Raw genomic sequence first — 26,211 nt, forward strand, 5'->3', positions numbered from 1 at the left:
ATGAGATCTGAACTAACATTTGCCTGACCTCTAGGAAATATTTTTCTACAGGGTGCAAGGATGGAGAGTTTTAGACCAGGGACTTGAGAGGTCATTTAGGCAGCATTTATGAATGCCTACTATGAGTAGAAGTGGGGGGTGAAAGTCAGTATGATAGTTCTTGGTTTCATTAAGTTAATAGTCTTCTGTGGTTTGGGGGCAAAAATTAAATATGTAATTATACTACCCTCAGTTAAAAAAAAAAAAACTCTGAACAATTTCTGGGTACTACTTTACCCACGGAGGAAATGTGAAAAGCACTTTGTAAGTTTATTCCTGATGGAAAATTGTAAGTCAACTTAACATGGCTACTATGAACTAAGTTTGAACACAAATGGTTTTGCTAAAAACTGGTTTCTGATATTTTTAGGAAATTACCTGCTCTTTTAAACCAACTTTTTTCACTGGATTAGAATCTCAATACATCACTTAAATTTGAACAAATGCGAACGATAATACTCTCACTTGATAGCTAGTGCTAAAAGCATTGCACATATCACCTTTTATCCTCTCCAAGTCTACAAGGCTGCTTCTGTTACGCTGTTTACTGGTGATGAATCCTTGCTTCCCCAGTGCTGAAGTATAACACCAGAGAAGCACGCCAAGGCAAGTTTAGAGTGTAAAGTAAAAGCTTTATTTTTATTTTATATATATATTTTTTAAGTTTTTGGTGGATACAATATCTTTATTTTTATGTGGTGCTGAGAATCGAACCCAGTGCCTCATGCATGCTAGGCGAATGCACTACCACTTGAGCCACATCCCCAGCCCCATAAAAGCTTTATTAAAGGACAGCAGAAAAGACTTCTTCCCGCAGGAAGAAGGGAACCCAAGAGGTGGAATCTGTGGAAGGGTGATGTCTTCCCCTTTTCATAGCTAAGGTGTTTCAGCTTTCCCAGGCCGGAGACAGGAGGGCTGAAGTACTATGGGTAGGAAGGACTTTTGGATTAGCATCTCCGTGTTTGCTGGGAGCTGCTTCATTAACATTTCCTTGAGATGGGCTCTGGGCCTTGGGGACATTCTCAATACCCCTTTTCCTGGACTCTATTCTCAATATGGCCTTCATTCTCCATATTGACCTAACTACACTAACTACCTATCTGTAAATCTAGCTTCACTTTTATGCTGTGTGTACATCTTTAGATAAAAATTCTTAACAAATACAATCTCAGCAACTTATTAATGAGGTATAGTCATGATTTGAATGTTGGCCTGAGGGCTGGAGCGCCAGACTTTCTTGGAGCTACTCGGCCAATTCATTTCTTGCCATTTCTGGCCACAAACAGTGGAATTCTAAGTTTAAGACGCTGGGTGAAGCTTTGAACTCTACTACTTTTCTCTAGTTACTACACGCTATTGTACAAATCCTGCCCCCAAACACCACAACCACATGGATTCTGCACAATCAGAATGTGGAGGCTCACTGGGGGAGAAACGGGTGCTGAAAAATCACATAAAGTCGCCACCCGCAAAAACAGTTTTGTGGCCACATTTGATGACCGTGGCATCCAAGAGAGCACCTAGACCCAAACACTGGGGCGGAAACGCTCCCTCGCTTCCGGAGTGCAGTGGACGCAGTGAATTGACGTCATGGACGAGGGCGGGACTTCCGCCCCACGCATTCTGTGAGAAGGAAGCTGAGAAGGCACCATTTCTTGTGAAATTACAGACCCACCCAAGCAAAGCTAGCAGAATCCGAGTTATGCCTTCTGTCGTTTGTCACGTCGTCTCTGGTCGCCTACCCCGGTCTTCCATCGGAATGCAAACATTTGGGATAAAGCCCTGACAAGTCAAGGCCCTGCTCTACGCCAACGCGAAACGTTCCCCGACCGCTCTCTTCCGGGAGGAGGTGTCAGCCGCCAGGAAGTGTTCTGGCGTGGGTTCCCCTTTCTGGTGCGCTCTCAGGCCAGTTCCCCGGGAAACGTGGGCTTTCGTCTGGTTTTCCGCTCCTGAGTGGCAGCTGGCTCCCTGGGTTCCGGGAGGTGGCGTCACCTGACTTGTAGAAGAGCTGGAGTAGAAGGCCGACCCCGGACGCGCCTGCCCCATGGGAGTCCAGGGGCTCTGGAAGCTGCTGGAGTGCTCGGGGCGGCAGGTCAGCCCCGAGGCCCTGGAGGGGAAAGTCCTCGCTGTGGGTATCCTTCGCTCTCGGTGGCTCTTGTGCCAAGTGCGGGTGAACTTGGCGAAGTTTCTGCAGATCACGGAAGTTTCTGTGTCGTGGGTGGGAGGTGGGCATGGCGCACCCCACCCCTTCGCGTCTTCTCCTCTTGTGAGTCTAGTTCCGTCCGCGCGACTTAAGGAGGAGGCTTGTGCGACCAGGTGGTCTGACCCTTTTCTTTTGAATCGGCAGCTCCTTAAGTCGTGGCTTTTGGAAGCAGGAATTCCTGTTTCAACTTTGGGAAAGTTTTGGGAAAGTGCGCAGAGAATCCTTCCCCCCCCACTCCCCGTGACTGACCTGTTAGGACAGTGGCTTGTGTGCATATTTGGCTGATTTCGTGTCTTTGGAATTTTTTTTTTCCACTATGAAAACGTGATGCTGGTTTTAAGATTTGGGCCCTGTGTTCGCTCCGTAGTGTGGCCTTGATCCCCTCCCTGTTCCCTCCCCGGAGCCGCGGAGACCTCAGACCAGTGTCCTCGTGGAGGGCCGGGAAGAAGCCATTGTGTGAAGAGGAACACTGATGATTTTAAGAACATAACGAGATAATTACCACGTTTTCCCTCGTGGATAATATTTAAATACATCCGCATTGAGTGCTCAGCCTAAAAGCTTTGGTTCAGGGTCCCTCGAGTTGGGGAGAAGGAAGTTTTTTGTTTTAAAGCAGCCGCGCTCTGCTGCCCCCCAGTGGTCTCTCGGTATAATTGCATTCTGAAGATGGCCTGTCAGTGGATGAAAAGATGGTTTTCACTGTCACCAAAAGTGATGGTTTTCACTTTTGCTTAAAACGTCAGCAAAGATTTAGGTCATTTTATAGTTAAATCCTTTTAAAAGATTAAGATTTTCTAGAACTACTGATATGAAACACCAAGGTCACATTTCTAATTTTGTAGGACATCAAAGGAAGGAAAGGTAAACCATGTAATTTAGATTATATGTTTGCAGATGGCTCAAAGAGGCCCATTTGGAATATGAAGTCATTTTTATTTTAGGCTCTTTTGAAGAACTAATCATTTAGCTAAAGAGGACTGTCAGCTTAGTTACAATGATAACCTCATATACAGTACTTGATAGCTTGTATAATTGATTTTTCTTTATCTTCAGAATAATTCAGACATCTGAGATATATATATTTTATTTATTTTTTGTTAATAAAGAACTTATTCTCAATTATACCAGGTTCGTAGTTTGTTCTTGGGTCTCTAAATAAAGTGGTTTTGAACCATCTGAATAGTTGAATGTCTGGTTTATTTATGTGATTTAAATGGCTGTTAAATAATATACAATCAGCAGTTTAATTTTTTTTTCTTTTTTATTGTGGACCTTAATATTTGCAAAGTGCATGTAAGTGTATTATGAAGTTACTACAATCTATGCTATGCATACTAATTGGGATTACTTCAAAATTAACTCACCTAACTCTATAACTAAGGACATTTTAAAAATTGTTGTTCTTTTTAAATGTTATTGGTTCTTTGGGTTTTTAACATGAAATGATTTTGGGATTTGCTATAGATCTTAACTTTTCTACTCCTTGGAGAAGTTTAATTTTGCCTGACATAGCTTTCTGAAATTAGACAAGTCAAGTTATGCAAATATTTTCAGCTTGTCTGATTCTATGTATTTCTTCTCTAAGAATTTCCAGCTGAAGCTCTTAACACTGGCTGAGGATTGACACTATCCTTGATAAATTTAAAAGTACAAAAAAACCCCATCTAGTCTCTATGATTCAGTATTTTAGGCATATGGAGTTTAGTAATCTATATTTCAAAAGCTTCATATCCAGTTTTAAGAGCATGAATGAGAGTCAATAGTCTGAAATTAGATTTTGTCTGATCATAAAGTTGAGAATAAACTTACTATGCAGACAGGTAATTCCGTACAACAGTGTAGCAAGCAGACATAGTTATTCAGTACAGTGTGGCTCTAAGACATCACTGAGTCCTGCCTCCAAGATGAGTCTAGGCCTGACCACTTCCCATGGTCTCTGCCCCAGCTGCCTGCTGTCCCGGTGAGCTGTCACAGCTAATTTAACTGGTTTCCCTGGAGTTCATTCTCGTGTTCCCCAGCGAGATCCAGTGGCTGTTTGTGATGCTTGCACATCAGTCCCACCATCCCTTCTGCCGTGTGGGCCTTGGGTATTTAAGTGGCTTTGGTCCTAGGGCATTGTGTTTGGCCTGTTCTCTCCTCCGTTCAGGTCTCTGTGTCTTCTTCAGAAGCCTTCTCTAATCCTAACCCTCAGCCCTGGTCACTCATGTCCATTTGTTCTGCTCTGTTTCTTCCTTGGTGCTCACCCACAACCCAAGTTGTTACATGTCCATTATTTATTTATTTGTCTGTGTCCCTTGTTTGGATTTAAGTTTCTCAGAGATAGGGACCACATCTGTTTTCTTCACAACTGTATCACTTGATGCATCTCCCTAGAGCCTTGTGTATGCCCAGCCCACGGCAGCACTGATGTTACAGGAATAAATAAAACCATGGTGTGCTGGGCACTAGCTGTTTTGTTGCATAGCATTTAGTTAGGTAATTTGTTGATGAGCCTAAGGTTTTTTTTTTTTTTTTATGGTTGTAAAAGTTAGGCCCTGTACATTCACTTAAATACTAAACTGCTCAGCTCATTTAATAGTAGATACTTATTGTCACTCTGATAGGCTGTGTGGAAGGGAGTGTAGTGCACAGAAGCGTGCTTTAGATGAGTGTGGCGCTCATAGGCTCTGCTTTCCTCCACTACATTGTAAACTCCATAAGGGCAGAAACTGTCCAGTGCTGCATAGAAGAATTTCTGCCACATAATAATGCATTTTTAAATAGGGATGTGTAACAGGAGGTCTTAATCTAGGCTGGGGAGGGGACTTGTAGACTGAGACCTCAGTAGATGGTAACAAAACAAGAAGGGGAAACTCAGAGGAAGAGGAAAGAGTATGTGAGAAGGCCCTTGAGGTAGGAAGGAGCTTAGTGGCTTAAAATGTGATGGGAGAAATGAGCAGAGGCCAGATTCAGGCCTTTTGTAGGTCATGGGGAGAACTTTGGATCCTAAAGGCAATGGGGAGCCTCGGGGGGCTTTAATTGTTGTTGCTGAGATCCAAATGCACTTTGAAGGTGCACTAGAAGGTGGGATTGGTAGAATCTGTCAATGGTTGGAGGAGTACTTGGGAGGACACCTGGAGTTCTCTCTGGTGAATAGGAGTGGCAGTCACCGAGGAAGGGGCCTCAGTGGCCCAGTGGACACATGGAATTCAGCTGGAAATGTCTGTGAGGCATCAGGTAGTGGTGCCACCTAGGTGTCTGGTGTGTGGTTAGGAAAGCCAGATGCATGTGGGTAGCATGTGATGTGTGGCCGAGGTGGCCTGCAGAGTGGTGCACACAAGAGGGAAGAAGGCCTAGGAAAGGTCAAAGAAGGCTCCTCCATGGTGAGGTGGACAGCTGGCCTAGAGAGTGAGAGCAGGCAGGCGGCCGGCAGGGTGCTGGGCCACTCTATGGACAAGTACAAAGTGCATTTTCAAAGGTGCATTTGTGAGGGTGGGGTTGTGGCTCAGTGGTAGAGCGCTCACCTAACGTGTGAAGCCCTGGGTTTGATCCTTAGCATCACATATAAATAAAAAAAGTATTGTGTTCATCTACAACTAAAAAAAAAATTTTTTTAAAGGCACATTTGTTGGAAAATTTAAATGAAATCTCCAAGAAGAAAAAGTAAATTACCCTTGGTTTTAGCCACAATAGCTGCTATTTAATATTTTGGTGAGTGACTTTCTAGATTTTTATGTTTAACGTTACAGGTATTGTAAATGGGATCATAGTGCATATATTTTTGTTACCTGTACATTTCCTGTAGTAGTATTTGTAACTGTCTTTCTTGTCACTAAACATGCTTCTTCAGTTTCCATTTTTAAGAGCTCCTTGGTATTTTAGCAGATCCATATGTCACGATTTTAAAAAGAACTCTTTTTTTTAAAAAAACTGTTGGAAAGCTTTTGAATTGCTCTTCGCATTTTCCTTGCTATATACAAGCATCCTTGCAAATGAATCTTGTTAAGCCATGATGCTTCCTGAGGATGAGTGCCTGGAAATGGAATTCTTTTTTTTTAATTTGTTTTACTTAGTTACACATGATAGTACAATGATCTTGACATATATAATTGAATCAGAAAGGATATAATTTCTCTTTTTTAAAAACATGTCTGTCTTTGAATGGTATAAAAATTAAGTATGTAGTAATAGATCGAAGTAAACGTTAAGTGTTCTTGTGAGATCTCGTAGAGCCAGGCGTTTTAAAATCTCAGATGAGTGGTGATCTTGGTGTTCAGTGCTTGGTATTACCAGGTATAGGAGGCTGAATTTGTGAGGATGAGGAGGACATTCCAGAACGCTTTCCTTTAACAATCCTCTCAGATATCAGCATTTGGCTCAACCAGGCGCTTAAAGGAGCCCGGGATCGCCATGGGAACGCCATAGAGAATGCCCATCTTCTCACTTTGTTTCATCGGCTCTGCAAACTCTTATTTTTTCGAATTCGCCCTATTTTTGTGTTCGATGGGGATGCTCCACTGTTGAAGAAGCAGACTTTGGTAAGTATCTTCTAATTTTATTTTCTTTTTAGAAATACCAAGACTTAATTTGACACATAACCAGTTTAATTTCAACTACATTTTAAAATTCATCTTTAACAAACAAGCAAGTTTTTCTTTTTTAAAGACAGTTTATTATAGTACATCATGGTAGGATGATAAAATTTAACTAGAACTACTAGAATTCTTGAACTTGAGAGTTTTATCTTTAGAGTATCTGTTTAGGTATTCCACATTTATTCCCACTATGCTACCAGGGAAAACCTGTTTAAGATTTCCCTGGAAGTGAGATTGGTACCACGCCTTCTTTTAGAGGTGGGTCGGCTCTCAGGAGGCCCCAGTGTGGTGTGGTTGAAGGTGGTGATGAAGTGGATTATCCAGGGAGGAATTTGGGCCTGATGTAAAAGATTGACAATGATTTTCCTTATTGTTCTGAAAGTAGTTTAAAAAAATTTCAAGCAATCCAAATAATAATAATAATAATTTATATGACTTTTATATGTAGAAAATGCCAGCTCATCAGTTTATAATCATGTCAGACAAATTATTATCCAAGTGAGGATATAGAGTAGAAGTGAGGATTCATAAATTCATAATGCTTGAGCACATTTGTTAACTCTGTGTACATGTCTAGACCTGAATGTTTTAGTTTGCCATACTCTGTGTCAAGTCCTTTTTTGGAAAGATTAGAAAGGAAAAGAGGATATCTTTGCTATTCTTGCCTATTTCAACCATAAGCACAGAGATTGTTTCATTTATCCCTAGTTGGATTTTCCTTTTAAGATGTTTCTGTACATTTTAGGATTTCTTCTGACAGAATCTTGGATGTTGAGGGGCAGAGTTACATACAAGTAATGCATTTTTATAAAAAAGTAATATCGAAAATTGTTTCTGGCATAACAGCATTTTATTTTATTTATTTATTTATTTATTTATTTATTTAAGGAGAGAGTGAGAGAGAGAGGGGGACAGAGAGAGAGAGAATTTTAACATTTATTTATTTTTTTCTTAGTTCTTGGCAGACACAACATCTTTGTTTGCATGTGGTGCTGAGGATTGAACCGGAGCCGCACGCATGCCAGGCGAGCGCGCTACCACTTGAGCCACATCCCCAGCCTGTTGTCATTCATTTTGGGAAACATTATTTGATTACATATCAAGTTTTAGGCTTCTTGGGCCATATTAAAAGACATTTAAAAGAGCCTGAAAGTAACAAATAATTCCCCCAATATACTATATAAGTAATAGGTGGAAGCTCTGGGTGCCCTTCATGTAGCGGAAACCTGAGGGTGCTCACTGGAGGAGACACTGGAACAGCTGTCATCTCAAAACTCAGACAAGCCAAATTTTATGGGGAAAAAAAAATCACAGAAATGTTCTTAATAGACTGATAACTCTGTGTCGAATCTTATGTCCTTGCTTTTCATAGGCAAAAAGAAGGCAGAGGAAGGATTTGGCCACCAGTGACTCCAGAAAAACTACAGAGAAGCTTCTGAAAACATTTTTGAAAAGACAGGCTATCAAAACCGCCTTCCGCAGCAAAAGGCAAGAGGGGAATTACAGTGATTTGGGAGATTAATTAAAAATGTTTCACTTTTGTATTGCTTTCCTAGGGTTCTCATTCTCTAACTTTAATTCTCAACAGAAAATAGAGAGTGAAATGAGAGGGATAAGTAGAATGTCCTTGGTTCTGAGAGTTTGAATTGGTGAGCCTTCCCCTTCCAGGAGAATCAGCATTGCTAATGAGCAAGGGCTGGGAGGGCAGCAGGGCTTACATTTCATTCATTCATTCATTCATTGATTTTGTGGTGCGGGGGGTTGAGCTCCAGGCCCCTCACGTGCTGGGCAAGTGCTCTGTCACAGAGCTGCCCGCCTAGCCCGACTTGGTTCTTGATAAAGCTCCATCTTCTGACTGTGGGTGGGCTGTGGCCAAGGCTGAAGAGCCCCTGTGAGTCTCCTTCTTTCCTCTGGGCTGTATTTAGCTCCCCCCCATGCTGGAGAGCCCGCCAGGAGGGGGAGAGCCCCTGCCTTTGAGCAGGCTTGGGGGGCAGTGTGGGAAGATGACCAACTCAAAATACGTTTTTATATGTTCTCTGTTTACAGAGTTATGTTTACTTTTCAGAAATGAAGCATTACCCAGTCTTACACAAGTTCGAAGAGAGGATGACATCTACGTTTTGCCACCTTTACAAGAGGAAGAAAAACATAGGTAAGTATTTAATTATTTAAGAATATTACTTCAGTGATTGTGGTATTGAGATAGTAAAACTTTATGTTTTACCTACATGATAAGGCATGTGGGGATTTATTAGTGAACCTTCTCTATACCCTTCAGAATGTGTTCCAAAATCCAGGTTTGTCATTTTCTGACTTGTCTCTGTGCTTTGGAGATCTGTTGCTCTTTTGCATACTGAAGAGCCTTTGCTAGCACTGGATTTATAAGTTGGAAGAAAGCATTTTGGTTCTCTTACACTTTGCTTGATGCGCTCTCGCCACTGCTTTGTCTCTCACCATGTGCTGAGACACCACATGTCACACCCTTGCTGCTCAGTCCAGGGGGCACTGTGCACTTTGGTGTGCTCGCTTCTCAGCCCTGAGGTCAGATCACTTGTCCTGCTGGCCTGTGTTCTGGGACTGTGCCTTTCAGTGCTCTCTGTGAGCCCCTCCTCTTCTGGTAGCCTGTTCGCCTCCTGCAGCTTCTGTGTTTGGTGTGTAGGTGGAGGACTAGTAGTCTTGTGGCTTATTTTACTCCTTAGCCCCCATTCCCAAGAGACAAGGCAGCAGGGGCTGAGCCCAGGTCATTTCCTTACTTAAAGCACTTCTGTCTATTTCTTGAGGATAAACGTCAACCCTTAACCACACTGCTCCAGCTTCATCTTCTGGTCGTCACACTGGCCACAGGCAGGCTTTCTTTCTCTTGTTTTTAGATAGTTCTAAAGCTTAGTTCTTCTGTCTGGAAAACTTCCCTCCATGAATCTCTCTGTACCCCACAACTGGACACCACATTTACTAGTGGCTGAATCCAGCCAGTGTAATTTAGGAGACGTGGACAGTTTTCACGGCTCCCCAGATGGGACTGAGATGACTCTCCTGGGGGCACCTTCAGCAGCCTGCCCTTCCCTCACGGAGCAGGCTTGAGGTCATGTTGTGGTTGCCGACTACCTGTGCTCCCCACCAGACATGGCGGCCCCTGGCGCCCAGGTCTTGGTGGCTTATTTGCTGTTGCCCAAGATGTTGCAGCATCTTGCACTCAGTAAATCTTTAGGCTTCAAAATGATCTTAGGTTTTGTAAATATGTGTTTGACTTTCAGTTCAGAAGAAGAAGATGAAAAAGAGTGGCAAGAAAGAATGGATCAGAAACAAGCATTACAGGTATTTAAATAATTCTGAAATTCAGAATGTATTTTGTTATTTGAAATGAGTAACATGAAAATACTATTGAGTAGTTATTGTATATTAATCAAAGTCCCTGAAAAAAGTAAGTAAATACAGATTCCCTTTTTATTGTGTGTATTTATATGCATATATGTACATATTTGTGCATTTATGTGTGTGTATAAATACAAACTCGCCCATATACACATGTATGGAATTGCCATTATATATATCTGTTTGTCCAAAATAGCTATTTTCTTTATAGCCAATCAAATGACCAATCAATAAATAGTAATACGTGCCTGTGTAGAATATAGAAAGCATACCATCTGGACTAACTTGGAGTAACATTTTGGTATATTGTAGATCACGTTCCCCACCCCATCTGGTTGAATACCTGTCTTTGTATTTGGGTGAGCGAGTATGCACCAAATGTACGTGTGTATATGCACTTGTTTGTGTGCATGTCTGCCTACTTTCTAGTTATCTGTTATCTGTAATTTGGTATAGAAGTGGGCATTTTCACATTCTGTCTTGGTCTGGGTGTTGATCTGCTCATTTAGGTACTGTTCTCTTGGAGCCCACCACGTAGGTAAAGGTCAGTCTACAGCCAGGGCTGGACTTGTATGTCCAGTTGTTGACGCTGGCTGTCAGATAGACCTCACTGAGGCTGGCCACCAGAACACCTATGTGTGGCCTCCACACGGCCTGGGCTTTTTCCCAGCATGGTAGCTGTGTTCCAAGGACAAGCATTCCCCCCCCCCCCCAAAAAAAAAATGTTCCAGGCAGGAACTTCGCTGTCTTTCTAACCAAGCTTTGGAAGTTATATAGTATCTTTCTACCACTTTCTATTAGTTAGAAGTCAGTTCCTAGGGCCAGTGCCTATTTAAGAAGAGAATTAGACAAGAATGTCAATGAATCTGGATTTGTTTTAACATTCTCACTGCACATATTTTAATGAATAATGTTTTTATAAATTCAAGTCATACTGTGTATAAAAGTTTTTAAAATGAACATATTCTCAAGTTTCATAGTAAAGCAGATAACATTCTTTGATAACTACATTCATTTGAATATAACAGTGAATTGAACTAAGTGTATGAAATGTAAATTTCATTGTGTTACATTTTACTCTTTTCAGGAAGAGTTCTTCCATAATCCTCACTCAATAGATATTGAGTCTGAGGACTTCACCAGCCTACCCCCGGAAGTAAAGCATGAAATCTTGACAGATATGAAAGAATTTACCAAGCGGAGAAGAACATTGTTTGAAGCAATGCCAGAGGTGACAAAGATATTAGTATACAGTAGTATGTTAATATTTAGAATAGAAAAACATCAGCAGAACTTTTTATTAGAAAGAAGAGAAATTTGATAAGCAATACTGAAATTATATGTTAATTTCTGGTAATAGAGTTGGAAAGGACAGGAAGGAAATGCAACAGGCTGTCGTGACATTGTCCCTGGGCAGTGACACAATAGGCAATTGTTTTTTCCTTTGTCATTTGAGCTTCTTCAAATATTCTGTAATTAACATATTAAGGGGAAACAGTTACATTAAGTTTAGAAGTCCATTCTAATGCTAGTTTGGAGTCTGAGAGTAACATCTGTGTTATAAATTTTCCATCTTAAAGTAAATGTCACAATCCATTATAACTGTTTGCACAGTTGTGACTCAATCCATAGTTTTAGCATAAAACAGAAGTATTTTTGTTGTTTAAGAACATGTATATTTAATGATGAAGGAAAGATTAGTAAATTCTCACAGTTACCTTCTCTTTGTAAATTGCAACCAATAATCTTGTTTTATACTCTTAATGGAAAGTACATTCTCTAAGTATGTAACCTGAATATCTATCTGGCATAGAATGCAAAATTGATGAGATTAAACATTATCTCTGAGGGAAAAAAATGAATTCACCAAGCAAAGAACAACATTATTTGAAGCAATGCAGAGGTGAAATGGGCATTAGTTACAATTCCATAGTTCTTCTTTTGCCCACTGCAGGACAGAAGCAAATCTTGTGACATTATCCCTACTGAGGGACATAGTAATTTTTTTAAAAAAAGTTTTCTGCAGATTTTGAGTACTTCTTCAATTGACATGAAAAGTAGGAAAAGGGCAGGATATGTTTCTTTTCCTTTCACTTTCTTCTGTTTTCCCATGTGGGATGTGAAGATGGGAAAGTACTGAGGTGCCAAGAAATGAGATGCTTGGGTCTTTGGGTGTACAGAACTAAATTGATTTTTATTTCAGGGAAAAATATTTGGGCCCCTTGTGTGTATCAGGCATTTTATTTCATGTACAGGATCTCCGTAGTACTTGAGGAAATAGGACGCAGTTCTTCCTTACCTGCTCCTCCTCTCCTCCTTAGGGCAGCGTCTCGGGTGCAGTACTGAAAGGTGGTGTGGAATAGCAGCTTGTCCCATCTCTCATTTTGATGGAACAGAGATGTTCTGAGTCTTCCGGGTTTTGTATCACCTGTATGTTGTGTAAAGGTGATGTTGATGCTAGTTGTGAGGGTGAGCAGTAGTACTAATAGTAATAGTAGTAGCTCAATTTTGTAAATCTGTCTGCTTTGGATCCCATATCTACTACTTATTAGCCATGTGCCTCTGGGCAAGTTACTTAACCTCATTTGCAGAAGGGAAATAATGTCTCATAGGGTGGTTGTGAGAAAAAATTGAGATGGTTTATATCAAAGTGTATAGAAGAATGCTCTTTACAGGAAAGCTTTGTAAATTTTACTATTACTCTCAATAACTGTGATTGCTGTGCCTTATGGTGTATGTCTTCTATGGGCCAAGGACAGTGTTGGGCACTTGCATTCTAGATTATGTGTTAAGCCATGACCAAGATTGTTATGTGTATACTCAATAAATATTTTTGATTAAATTGTGACAGTACCCAAAATTTCTATATTTTTTTGCTTAATTCTTTTGTTTTAAAGATTATTTTTTAAAGGCAGTTATAGTCTGTCCTAGTGTCAGTTTTTATTTTTAAATATGTTACAATATTGTAAAATAAACCAATGTGTTTATATAATATGAAACTACCACTAATTAAAACGGGCAATTATTCTTTGTCCCCTTTTGGGGGAAAAGGTGGAATAGTGTCTGTATTAAATGTAAAACGGAAATTTTATTTGTTAATTTTGCCTCTAGGAGTCCAATGACTTTTCCCAGTACCAACTCAAAGGCTTGCTTAAAAAAAACTATCTAAACCAGCACATAGAAAATGTCCAGAAAGAAATGAATCAACAGCACTCAGGACAGATCCAGAAGCAGTATGAAGAAGAAGGGGGTTTTCTGAAGGAGGTAGAATCGAGGAGAGTGGTCTCTGAGGACACTTCACACTACATCTTGATAAAAGGTATGTAATGGTTCTGAGTTCAGTAAACTACCGGTCTTGGATAATGATGGTGAGGTCTTGCTTATGCAGCTATAAATGAATGAACCCAAAGCCAACCCAGTTTAAAATTAACTAATTTGCTGATTAACTAATCTATTAGCTAAAAATTAATTGCTGCTTAGCAAAAATTGTAACTTCATTTATGGGAACCAATGATGTCTCGTTCATCTTTCTAGAAGTATATGGTCACACTGTGAACTATGTGGTGAGAAGTGTTTTACTTTTTCTTAAGGTGTTCAAGCTAAGAAAGTGGAAGATGTGGGTTTGGAGTCTCTTCCTTCTTCCAGCAAAATGGACAACATTTCTTTTGACATGAAGTCATCTCCCTGTGAAAACCCAAAGCCAAAGAAAGAACCTGATGCCACCCCTCCTTCTCCAAGAACACTGCTAGCTCTGCAAGCAGCCATGCTGGGCAGTAGCTCCGAAGAGGAGCCTGAGAGTGGAGCCCCAAAGCAGCACAGCAAGAGGGGTGCTGCTCCAGACCAAGGCTCCGTATCACCACGGACCCTCTTGGCCATTCAGAGAGCTCTTGATGATGATGAAAATGTGGGAGTGAGTGCCGGGGACAGCATGCAGGCAGGAGGGCCAGGAGTGAGGACGCTGCTTAGAGACAGCCCCGGCAAAGAGCATGCTGAAGGGCCTAAAGTGAGAGAAGGGGGAGCAGGGCTGCTCACCTCGGGCCCCCCTCCAGCCAACGTGCACTTCCTAGAGGAGCCCGGGGCCAGCCCTGGCAGTGGAGAGGAGCTGACAGACTCGGCTCATTTGTTGAGCACTGTGGTTAGTCAAGACAGTAAGTCTGACGTTCCAGAAGAACACATGCCACTCACTCACACGGAGAAGGGAGTCTCTCAGATGAATAGTGAGTCCACAGATAAGGCTAGGAAGGGTCCCCTTCCACACAGTGACAGGCCTGGGCTCCCCCTGGGACAGGAACTGACACAGACACCTCCCACAAGCACAGCTTCTGAACCCAGGAGCGAAGCACATGCTGAGGAGCTCGAGCTGCGGGCAGGTCCTGGCCCTTCCCAGAGTGGATATGATTCTGCTTTGTCAAGCGATGATGAAAGAGAAGCTGGAGCAAAGCCCTCTGAGGTCGCTGGCATCAGCACTTTACAAGAAAGGAGGGACATAGTAAGTGTCCCTTCAGAGGCAGTAGGTAACCTAGAAAATGCCGTGCCCGTAAATGCTGCAGAGCGTGAGGATTTCCCAGAAACCTCCCAGGAATTCGAGATAACTACACCCGCGGGCCAGGAGCTAGTGTCAGTCTTGAATTCCTTGGAACCAGTGGAGATGGAGTCTGAAGAAAGTGAATCTGATGGTAAGCGCTGTGCTATTTCCAAGCGGCAGAGGTGGGGTGGGAGCTGAGAGGCTCCTTAGCGTAGCCCCGTTCCCACTTTTTACAGATGAGAAACCAGAAAGAGGTGAAATGACTTTGTAGGGACTCACAGCTGGGACTGCGTCCTCATCCGTCCTGCTTTGCAAAGCTCCATCATTGTTGGCTATAAAGTGGGGGTAGTGCCCTAGAGGGAGAAGGCAGAGCTGGGCTTTTCCTTTAGCTCTCAGGCTCCTTTGCCAGTACCTCAGTGACAAGCACTTTGTATTTGTTTTATCATTTCTTACTTTGTCTGCCACTGTTGTTAGGCTTTCTCCCCATGGATATGATATATGTGTCTATTTCTGTATGCACTTATATGCTGCTGGTGCTCATTATGTGTAGATGCTACATTTGTATAAAATTATTTGTAGCTCTAGAGTCAGTACTTAATTATTTGTAACTCTAGAGTCAGTACTTAGTGTCGTTTGCCAACATTGCAGGGTGTGGGGATTTCTATTGCCACACTATCCCCCAATGAGGTCTGCCTTGATTCGGCGCTCCTGCAGAGAAGGCCAGAGGGTGGGAACAGTGGGGTGGCAGTGTAGTAGAAGCAGCTGCAGCATTGGGGTTTGCATCCCAACTTCAGAACTTGTGAGTAGGGCCACCTCGGGGAAGCCACCCAACACTTCTGAACCTCGTTCCTCGTTGTAAAATGGAGAAAAGGTAATCTGCCAAGATGGGTTGTTTAGTAGGACCAAAGTTTATGTGCAACATGTTCATATAGATGCACATACTTCCCTGCAGGAGCAATGACCCTCTTTTTGCCAGTTTAGTGTTCACGTAACTTTATAAACCAAACCCTGCATGACGAAGATCTTCGTACACATACACTCTCATCTTGTGTCCTGGTGTCTATTGGACCTCTACATTCTAAACTCATGGTTTCCCAGCTGAGATTAATAAGTCCAGTGCACCTGAACACACGTGTCGACACTTGTTTTTGTATCCATTGATAACTTTATCTGTGTAAATTGTAGCTATGATAGTTACCAAATGGGGCTTTCTAACTGCCTCATTCCTTGTATATTTATCAGTGGGCATCCTACTATAAGGAAGATCTGTCTCTACGCCCTCATTTATTTTTAATTTTTTTCTGTGTGGCCTCCTGGATTCTGGCTTTATTCAGTGAATTACAATCTGATACTCTGACAGTTTATTTTTTTGCTTGAGTTGTCCCAGCTTTGGCCAGTGGGGCCTCTTCAGTCTGGCTCCTGTGGCTTTCTACAATCCCCCCTCACATTTTGAGCATTTCCTTACTTTCTGGCCTAGATGTTCCAGGCCTGTGTTGCACTCATGCCCTGACCCTGATCTTCTCACCAAAGACTCCTTCTTTCAGGGAGCATGATGTTTAGAAAGCATGGCCAGGTTCAAAGTGCTCACTGTTTCCCTCAGTATCAGAGCCTGGAGCTACATTTACGTATACATACACAGATGCATGTGTGCACACATCTATATTTATTTCTGGGTCTATCTTTGTATTAAGATCCAGGTGTTCACACTGATATCTGTAATTCCCAACATCCAGGGTTTATTCTAACCTCCCCTGTCTTTATAATTTTCTTTTTTTAAAATATTTTTTTAGTTGTAGATGGACATTTTTTGTTAGTTTATTTTTATGTGGTGCTGGTTATCGAACCCAGTGCCTCATGCCCCTATCATTTTCTTAACAGTGAGAAACTTCCTCCCATTATCTTCAATATATTTACCTATCTGCTATTTCTTTCTTTATCTATAATGATCTCCTCTTACCTCTGGCTCCTCCCCGGTCTGGTCCTCTCTGTCCTGATTGTTTCCTCACACAAATACGTGCAAGCCCCCTCCCCTGAAAGCAAGGAATGGAACCAATGTATATTTATTAAGAAAAAATAACAAGAGAAGAGGAAAGGAATGTGGAAGAGAAAGAACTATTTCTCTGAGTATTACCCAGGATTCTTTCAGCTTTATTTACTCTTTTCATAGTGAAATGACATAAAGTCATATTTAACAATCTATACTTGATAATTTTTCTTTTTGAATTTTTTTAAAAAATATTTTTTATACCTTTATCTTGTTTATTTATTTTTTATGTGGTGCTGGGGATCGAACCCAGTGCCTCACACATGCTAGGCAAGTGCTCTACCACTGACACAACCCCAGACTCCTTTTGAATTTTAAAAACAATATTAGTTAACTTAGGACATATAGCAGTTGATTAATCTAATATGCAAATCTTAGAGTTTGATTTCTACCTTCAAAGACAAGTCTATCTAATTGAAAAGGCTTGTTTTGAAGTTACATGCATTTGTGATTGAGTTTGTTTAACCGTAACATTAATTGCATGTATTCTACTAAACTCAGATTTTCTCTTTGGAGACAACATTTTTCAGGGTTCTTCAGAAAGGTGTTGATGGTTTCAGGATAATTTCCATGTTCCGGTTGCAGATAAAGTGACCCTGTTATTTTGGTACAGGAAGCTTCATTGAAGTGCAGAATGTGACAAGTGATGATGAACTTGAAGCTTCTGAACCTCCCTCTGAACAAAGTGAAGAGGAGCCAAGAGGAACTGAGGAGGAAGAAGCCCCTGGTGGCACCCAGAGCCTCCTACAGGACAACTCGGAAGGCGAGGACTCTGATACTGACCCACGCAAAGAAGCTGAAAAGCAAGCAGAGGACTCCCTGGATGAATGGCAAGATATCAACTTGGTAATAATGCAGCATGTTTCAACTTATTGCTAAGAAGCTGACCTCAGTAGCTTTTGAGTTTTAAGAGTTGTTGGATGAAAATTTATTAGCTGATTGCAATGAATCTTCTTGTTGATGACTTCTTTTCTATCTAGATTACTGTCTGGGATAGACTCTGCTTTTCTTGTGACTTAGTGAGGGAGCTCAGGTATTATAGTCTTGCTCAGAAATCTATGTGGAATGCTTCATGAAGAGAAGAAGGTTGTTGATATTTTCAGTCAGACTAAATGCAGGCTTTTTGTAACAAATGAACTTAATTGGATTATTAATATAATTATCTGCAAATGAAAAATGATTCTATAGGAGGAGCTGGAAACCCTGGAGAGCAACCTCTTAGCACAACAGAATTCACTCAAAGCTCAGAAGCAGCAGCAAGAGCGGATAGCTGCCACTGTGACGGGACAGATGTTCCTGGAAAGCCAGGTGTGTTCCTTGGCTGGGGCATCCGCATCCCTTCCTTAGACCCCAGGGAAGGCTGGATGGCGTGTGGTTGCACTGCTTCCTCTGGCTGCAGCCTGGGTGCATTTCCCCAGGGCTGTTGTGTCTGATTGCAGGAGCTCCTGCGCCTGTTTGGCATTCCCTACATCGAGGCTCCCATGGAGGCAGAGGCGCAGTGTGCCATCTTGGACCTCACCGACCAGACTTCTGGAACCATCACCGATGATAGTGACATCTGGCTGTTTGGAGCACGGCATGTCTATAAGAACTTTTTCAATAAAAACAAATATGTAGAATACTACCAATATGTGGACTTTCACAACCAATTAGGTAAGACCTCAGAGTAGATTTCTGAAATTTACCTTTGCTATTTGCCTTATGCATTGTTTTCTTTCCAGGGAACTAATTTGATGCCTTAATGGAAATGGTTAGGTGCATACAAGTTTTCATATAAGAGATCTTTTACTTAAGTGGAGAAATAGAATTTTGCAAACTGGACTTCAATCAAAGTCCTGGTATGTTTAGTTTTTTTCTGAGCTTAATCATCTGACCTGGTTAGTTGACTAGTCATTAGCTCTCCAGAGTGAACCAGGGTAGGAGAGAGGAATCGGGTGGAGTGACTCCTGCCCATGGCCCACGCTGGTGTTCCTGATATTGGTTACTCTTTCTGCAAATACCACATCAAGTGATCCCTGAATGCCAATTATTCTTGATAGGGAGATGGAATGAAGCAGTCTAGTAGGAGAAACAGATAATGAGCAAATGTATAAGTTATTGACAGTTTGGAGAAATTGTATTTATAGGTAGCCTTAGGGGCCTGAAGGAGACCTGCAAGTGCTTTAGAGGAGCACTTGGTGATAAGTGCTCAAAGGGACTAGCAAGTGCAGAGGCCCTGAGGCACAAGTCCCCTCCCAGGAGGCTAGCAGGAGTGGGAAGAGTTTCTGTGGTAGGAGAGTATGGAGAGACCTGGGTCAAGGCCGTTGTGGTATGTTGGAGGAGGGAGTGTGGACCAGCTGGTGTGGGAGGGGAGAGGAGAGGAACAAGGTACCAAGCAGCCTGTGGTGTGGACCCACCATCAACAGGATGAGGGAGACTAGGAAGAGGAGTGGAACTGGGAGAGGGGAGAGTTCAGGCTGGAATGTGTCAAATTTGATATGCCCATGGGATCCCCAAGTGGAGATACAGAGTTTGTAGTTGAATATTTGCAACTGTGGTTCAGAGACAGCCAAGCTAGATAGTTAAATTCAAAGGTTAGCTTGTAGACGGAATTTGAAGCTGTGAGAACAGAGAAACTTTAAAAATCTGAACAGAATGCCATTTTAAAAAATCTATTTCAGATAATAAAAGGAGATATCTTTGGCTGTTGAGTGTGTGTGTATATGTGTGTGTATGTAACATTTATATAACATTTATGTAAATTATGTAATTTATGTGATTATGTTTATAAATGTTATAAAATAAATATTTAAATTAAGATTGCTACTCTTGTAGGATTAGACCGGAACAAATTAATAAACTTGGCCTATTTGCTTGGAAGTGATTACACTGAAGGAATACCGACTGTAGGCTGTGTGACAGCCATGGAGATTCTCAATGAATTCCCTGGACGTGGCCTGGAACCTCTCCTAAAATTCTCGTAAGTTCTTTCTACAGTTCTTTAGTTCAGATGTTTGTATAAATACCCATTCTAGCAAATGGAACTTTTTCTCAAGTCATGAGCTGTCACAGATCACTGTGGACTGAGAGACTAGCACGAGGTGCCCGTTGATCCCCTGGAGTCCTCATGAGATCAGAGTCAGTTTCCTTCTTGAGTGGCACCAGGCTTCTCCTGGTCCCAGGGGAGGAGTGTACAAGCCATTTTGTCCATTCAAGTATTTATTGAATCGTTAGATGCTGCAGGCCTTGGGGATATGAAGGATGAGCAAGTCACTGCCCGAGGGGCTTCCCGTGCCCTTGGGGTGTGAGGATCAAAGGTGCTTGCACTGTGTGTTCAGTGTTCTGAGGCCTCCAGGTGGCTGTCCTGTTCCTCTCCTTGTGAATTCTGTGGTATGTCCAGTTGTGGAATCTCATTTGGTCTAGAGCCCAGAGTCGTGCCGTTCAGCTATTAGTTCTGGTGACTCTGAGATGGTAAGAGTCATCAGCACATCTGTGAAAGTAGTTCTTTCTTGGGGCTATAGCTCAGCGGTAGAGCATTTGACTAGCACGCATGGGGCCCCAGCACTGCAAAAGAAGAAAAAAAAAAAAGAAAGAAGAGACAGTTTGCACACACCATAAAAGTCACCCCTGAAGTGACTAGTTCTGTGGTGTTTAGCATAATCACAAGACGTGATGGCATCTTCTGGCCTTGGTAGCAATTTGATTTTGTATTCTCTACAGTTATATCTCCTCTGTCCTGTGGTTGGAAAATGTGGGATGTTCTGGTCTGGAGAACCAGTGATCAGAGTCACTGGATGAAATAAGAAATTGTAGTACTGACTGCTGGCCTATATTCAGACTTACCACACACACCAGTGTATCTTATTAATGCTTTCTTTATCTCTCTTCCCATATTTTTCTTATTGTTGATGAAATTTATGTACCAGGGTTAAGTTACTAGGTCACTCATATATCATGATAGGTAAATAACTTGGAAAAAAATGCCAAGTAACTTTATTATACAAATGAAATAAATACATAACAATTTGTAAAGTGTGGATTCAAAAGGACCTACTTTAAATATTTTGCTTTATATATTTTAAACTTTTCTATGCACATTATACTCAACGTACATTGTAATTACTTTTTTAAACCAGGTTGAAACTGTGTTATATACTTAGAGTCAGCTTTAGCAGTTTCTCTCTTTGATCTAGCTGCTTAAAGACAAGATGGGAGCAGCCTGGTCCCTGCCTGACTCAGAGGTTTAGGATGGTGCAGAGTTAATGAGGAGGAGTGGTGGGAGGCCAGTGGAGCTGAGTGTGCGACCATGCTTTTCTGTTCTCATCATCTCCTAACCAGACCCTGGCTAGTCAATCATTCTTTAAAGTGGAGCTATTCTGGGCCAGCAGGCCGTGTGTAGTCAACTGATTCTGGTTTGGCCTACTCTCTGTGTACTTTAATAGAGCCTCAATTTTTGAACTGGCTACCAACATTTGAATCTGGGGCGATTTCACAAGAAAATTTAGCTTCTCTTTGGGGAGATGGTTCCCTAATCGTCCCACAGCAGCTGAGCTGGAGCAGCAGCTGCTTCCGTCCTACACACCAGTCCTTCAGTTTCGTCACAGGTGTCACTACGCCCTGCTCTTCTCCCACAGCCACTCTGATTGACAGATGCCACAGTTCGTCCTAGATGTTAAGTGTCTGGCCCTCTTGTTTAAGGAGTAGTGGTCTTTTTGGCTCCATGAGCCCAGTGTGCTGAGCACATTCTCCTATCTGGCAGTCATGATGAAAATTCAAAAGTGAAGCAGTGGTGGCAGGCTCGTGGGCATTTCCCTAGGACACCCTCGGAAACAGTGTTATAAAAGTGATGAAGATAGATGACGATTATTATTAATTATTTGTGTGTGTGTGTGTGTGTGTGTGTGTTTTGATTCAACGAAGACTGCAGTTAGTCTTTTCAACAATAGATGGCACTCGTGTGTCATGAGGTGGAACGCAGGCTGATACCACTCCATGAATTAGTTCCCAACACCAGTAAGTGGGAGAAGCAGTGTTTTTTGGTTTTGGTTTTGCTTTTTTGTGAGTCAGGGGACAGGTATGTTCCATTGAGTCCATGGATTGGTGAGGGTTATTTTTATGTTTTTAACTTTATGCTGTTTATTTTTCCTGGTGTTCTGCTGTTGCAGTACAAACTACCTTGTAATCTCAGGGGCTTCAAATGGCAGAAGTCATTGATTTTGCTCATGAATCTAAGGTTTAGTCAGCTTCCTGGGTGTGTTTTGTTTCTGCTCCATGTTGTTTGAACAGCTCATCTGGGCTCAAGGATCTGTTTAAATGGCTGACACACACGTTGACCAGGTGGTCTTACTGTCACTGGGAGTCCAGACAAAGCTGTGGGTGGGGCTTTGCACCCACTCCATCTGGACCTGCTCGTGAGACTGGCTTCCTCAAAGCCTGGTGGCTGCTTCCAAGAGCAAATGTTCCAAGAGGCAGGAAGAGGAAAGTGGAAAGGATATCCTCCTAGCCCCGCACAGTGTTACTTCCTGTCTGTTACCCTGGCCAGCCAGTCCCAGAGCGTCTGGCCCCACTTCTTTCTTTCTTTTCATAGGTACATATTAATTATACAGAATATTGGGCTTTATTGTAGAATTTTCATACATGCGTATAATTCAATAAATTTAATTCCTCAGAACCTCCCCCAGTCCCACATTTTTATGGAAAGAATGTAAAAAAAAAAAATGTGGCTTTCTTTAACTACAATGGATGAGTTCAAGAAATAATAGATGAGTATTAGAATGGAAAAAATTGAAAAATGGATAAAATATAAAGAAAAAATAGCCATATCTTTGCTTAGAACATTGCTTAACACACAAGAAAGTAATATTTTGTATTATTATTTATTATTTTTAATATCTGTTGACCTTTTCCCATTATATGTTCCCCTCTGGGAAAAGAAATGATAGGATGCTTTTTGTTGACTTATGTTTTTCAACTATAAAATTTATCATGTTCTTGGCATTTTCACCTTTTATTGAATACTCTTGTATTCATCAATGCATTTTGTTAGAGGTGAAAATGCAGATACGTTGCTTCATTTTACTACCGAGAAGGAGACCTGGAGAAATTGTGTGTTAGTGTAATTATGCATGAAGGCTCTGGGAGAGGCTTTTCACTTCCAACTACAAATCTTGAGCAAGTTTCTTCTTTCTGAGTTCAGTTTCTTCTTTAGGTGAGGCTGATGATAGGACTCGGCTTGTATGGTTGATTATTGGGTAGATAAAATATTGAACAGTACCAAGTACAGAGACATCATTTAATAAATGTTCCCTATCACTATTCCTCGTGGTTAATAATACTGAAAGCAATACAATGAGTGTTCTATACATCATTCACTTTGCACTGGAGTTAGGATTTGATTTTTCCATTTCTGAACTCTACCTTCAGTTCTTTACCCCAGTGTATGCACTGCGCTGTCTCATTACTTTATAAATATTTTCTTTACCTTATAGAGAGTGGTGGCATGAAGCTCAAAAAAATAAGAAGATAAGACCCAATCCTTATGACACCAAAGTGAAGAAAAAACTACGGAAATTGCAACTCACACCTGGTTTCCCTAACCCAGCGGTTGCGGATGCCTACCTCAGACCTGTGGTGGATGACTCAAAGGGCTCCTTTCTGTGGGGGAAACCGGATCTTGACAAAATTAGAGAGTATCCTTGAATCTCTGCAAACATAAGGGACATTGAGCCCTAGTGAGGCTTGTTAAACTTTTGAACAGGAACTGGGATCATTTTTCCCTGATATCACATTCACTTGAAACCCTCCTTTTAGTTCCTTTTTCCCTCTCAGTATTAAAGAGGATCTTCTCTCAGATAAGCCACGATAGCATTCTTGGACATGAACACATACTTAAGTACTATTTATTTTGAAAAAGTAGGAAAGATGATGATGATTTTGTGTGTGTGTGTGGTGCTGGGCTTGAACCTGGGGCCTCACGAGTGCTGGGCAAGTGCTCTTTCTGCCACGGAGCTGCATCCCAGCCCCAAATAATTTTGTCCTTTTTATTGCTGGTTTTCTATTTTGTATACTTAAATTTAAGTATTTCAGTTGATGTTTAAAATGTTACAGTAGAATTAATCTAGCTACAGTTTATTTTTTTTCTTTCATAGACAAGATATCTGAAACATTTTATTCTAAGTCAGACTTTTCATAGTCAAAAGGCTGATGTCCTAAAATGAGGGTGGAGTTTCTTCTGCTTTACAGAATTGAAAAGAACATACTGCAAGATGATCATGTTGGAATAATTTGTTACCTTTTTATCATTAATATTTAAAATATGAAAATCTTTTGGAAGGGAATAAAGGGTCAGTTCTTTGGATCTTTTATTTATCACTTGTTAAGTACCTCTGAAAGCATTTATAATCTTAACTGCCTGCATATTTTGTCAGCGGTATTTTGGATGGAACAGGACTAAAACGGACGAATCTCTATTTCCGGTATTAAAGCAACTGGATGTCCAGCAGGTAATCAGGTGGCTCTTTCCCTGATTTCACACTGAAGGGTGAACTTAGTAGGGCTTTGATTGGCAACTGTTTAAGAACAGCTAGTTAACTCTTTGGGTACGCAACATACATTTATGATGCATACCCAAAGAGTTAACTAGCTGTTCTTCAACAGCTGCCAATCATTTTAGGTAAAGAACAGAGGAAAATAGAAAAAGAATAATCAGACTTAGTCTTTACTTCAAAATCTCTCTCTTAGTGATGGACTGTGATGGCCTTTCATGTTCATTCTGATTTTGAAAAAAAAACAATAATCAATTTCACACTAAGCATTTCTGATTAAAAATATTACCCTCTTGGTGTTATTGTCATTTTTTAAAAGCTTAGGAAATGTCCAATCCAGAACAGTTCTGGTCATTAGGATTTCTCAATTATAAGCACTTCTTGATTTATGATTTTTATATAGATCTTTATAGTAGAAGCTCAGTCATATAGCATATCAGTAAGAGAGGATCTGGAGGAGGAGAGGCCTTGAAGCACCCTTTCCTCTGGGCAGGTGAGTGGGTCTTGCTCTGTCCATGTGTTCTTGCTCACTTAAAGCAAGTCTTTGCCCACCACTGAAGCAATCCACAAAGCACACTCTCAAATCCACTGTTTAGCAGAAATGAAAAAAATATCTTTTAAGATAATTGAGTGAATTTCCATTAAGTTTGGTCAATTTTGGAAAAAAAAAAATAAGCAAAACTGATGTAAAGAGCATTTCCAGGGGATCCCTCTTGTTTGTTGGAAGACCTTTCTCTGCTGAGAGTGATGCTGTTTCTCACTGACTGGTTGCTCCTCGCTGGAGACACATTTTGTTGTAGAACTTTCTCCTTTCACACTATTGAACTTAATATTTAAGTTTATTTTTCTAAACTTGTAAAGTGTAAATAATGTTGTGATGGACATTAAGCCTAAAACTTTCCTCACATGTAAGTATTTTTAAAGAGTATCTTCCCAGGGCGTGAATACTTTTTACAGCTCTTAGTATGTCCTGTGAGCTTGCCTCCTGGAGGTACTATATGATTATATAATGTTTTAAGGAGAAGGAGACGTAGGACTTAGAAACAAGCCCAATGAAACTTTATTGCTGGAGAAGATGATGGTTTTTGAGTATCTCAGAAGAGATTTGTTGCTGGAGATGTGGACAGAGGACTTAGTCGACAGAGTGAGTGCAGATATTGCTTCCAGTGTCATTTAGACATCACTGAGATCCACTGTCATTAATTGGAAGATGTAAATTAGCCTTCTCTGAAGTGGGAATCCAACGTGAGCAGTCAAGGCGGAGCTTGTTGATAGGGTGTGGAGATGTGTCTGATTGGCATGTGATTCTATTCTAGACCCAGCTCCGGATCGACTCTTTCTTCAGGCTGGCTCAGCAGGAGAAGCAGGATGCCAAACGCATGAAGAGCCAGCGGCTGCACCGGGCCGTCACGTGCATGCTGAGGAAGGAAAGGGAAGCGGCGGCCAGCCCGGTGGAGGGCGAGGGCGAGGTGCGGGGCCAGGCCCAGGGCGGCGCCCCGAAGAGGAGCCTCCCCGAGGAACCGCCGGAGGCCTCGAGCCTCAAGAGGAGGCTGTCGGAGTCTGGAGGCCCCGCGGGATGCGGGGGGTTTCTGGGGGTGAGCGGCCTCTCGGAGTCCGGCGCCTCGTCGGGTGAGGACGCCGGGGGTTCTCCGCCGAGCAGCGTGCACCGGAGAGGAGCTGGGGGAGAGCGGCCAAGGGACCCCCGCGCCCCGGTGCCGGAGGCCGCGGTGAGCTCCAGCAGCTCCAGCGAGGACGAGGGGCACCGCGGCCGCAGCGCCAGGGCCGCCCTGGTGACGGCCAGGCCCGTGTTTGGGAGGAGAAAAGGGAAGCCGAGACGTGGCAGGGCAAGAGCCAGGAAAACCTGATTCAGAGTCCGCCTTCTCTGGCTGCGAGGGACACGATGAAATTAAAAGTGTCGGCACAGTCTTGTC

General features: G+C 41.9%; 1 protein-coding gene across 2 annotated transcripts; it reads left to right on the forward strand.

Moving 5' to 3' along the window:
- Positions 1–1,649: 1,649 nt before the first annotated feature.
- Positions 1,650–26,204, forward strand: Ercc5 (ERCC excision repair 5, endonuclease). 2 transcript variants are annotated; one of them, XM_005317001.5, is made up of 15 exons: positions 1,650–2,171; positions 6,584–6,759; positions 8,189–8,304; positions 8,882–8,968; positions 10,071–10,131; positions 11,276–11,419; positions 13,300–13,507; positions 13,779–14,864; positions 17,371–17,603; positions 17,946–18,065; positions 18,197–18,410; positions 19,572–19,716; positions 23,225–23,425; positions 24,154–24,238; positions 25,597–26,204. In XM_005317001.5, exons 1-15 carry the CDS (start codon positions 2,084–2,086, stop codon positions 26,143–26,145), a joined length of 3,513 nt encoding a protein of 1,170 aa, XP_005317058.2. In that variant the 5' UTR covers positions 1,650–2,083; the 3' UTR covers positions 26,146–26,204. The 2 variants fall into 2 exon arrangements, with proteins under 2 accessions (XP_005317058.2, XP_013216128.1); XM_013360674.4 differs by having other exon boundaries at positions 24,164–24,238; positions 25,597–25,711.
- Positions 26,205–26,211: the final 7 nt, after the last annotated feature.

Source organism: Ictidomys tridecemlineatus, chromosome 6, assembly GCF_052094955.1.
Source record: "Ictidomys tridecemlineatus isolate mIctTri1 chromosome 6, mIctTri1.hap1, whole genome shotgun sequence".
Lineage (NCBI taxonomy): Eukaryota > Metazoa > Chordata > Mammalia > Rodentia > Sciuridae > Ictidomys > Ictidomys tridecemlineatus.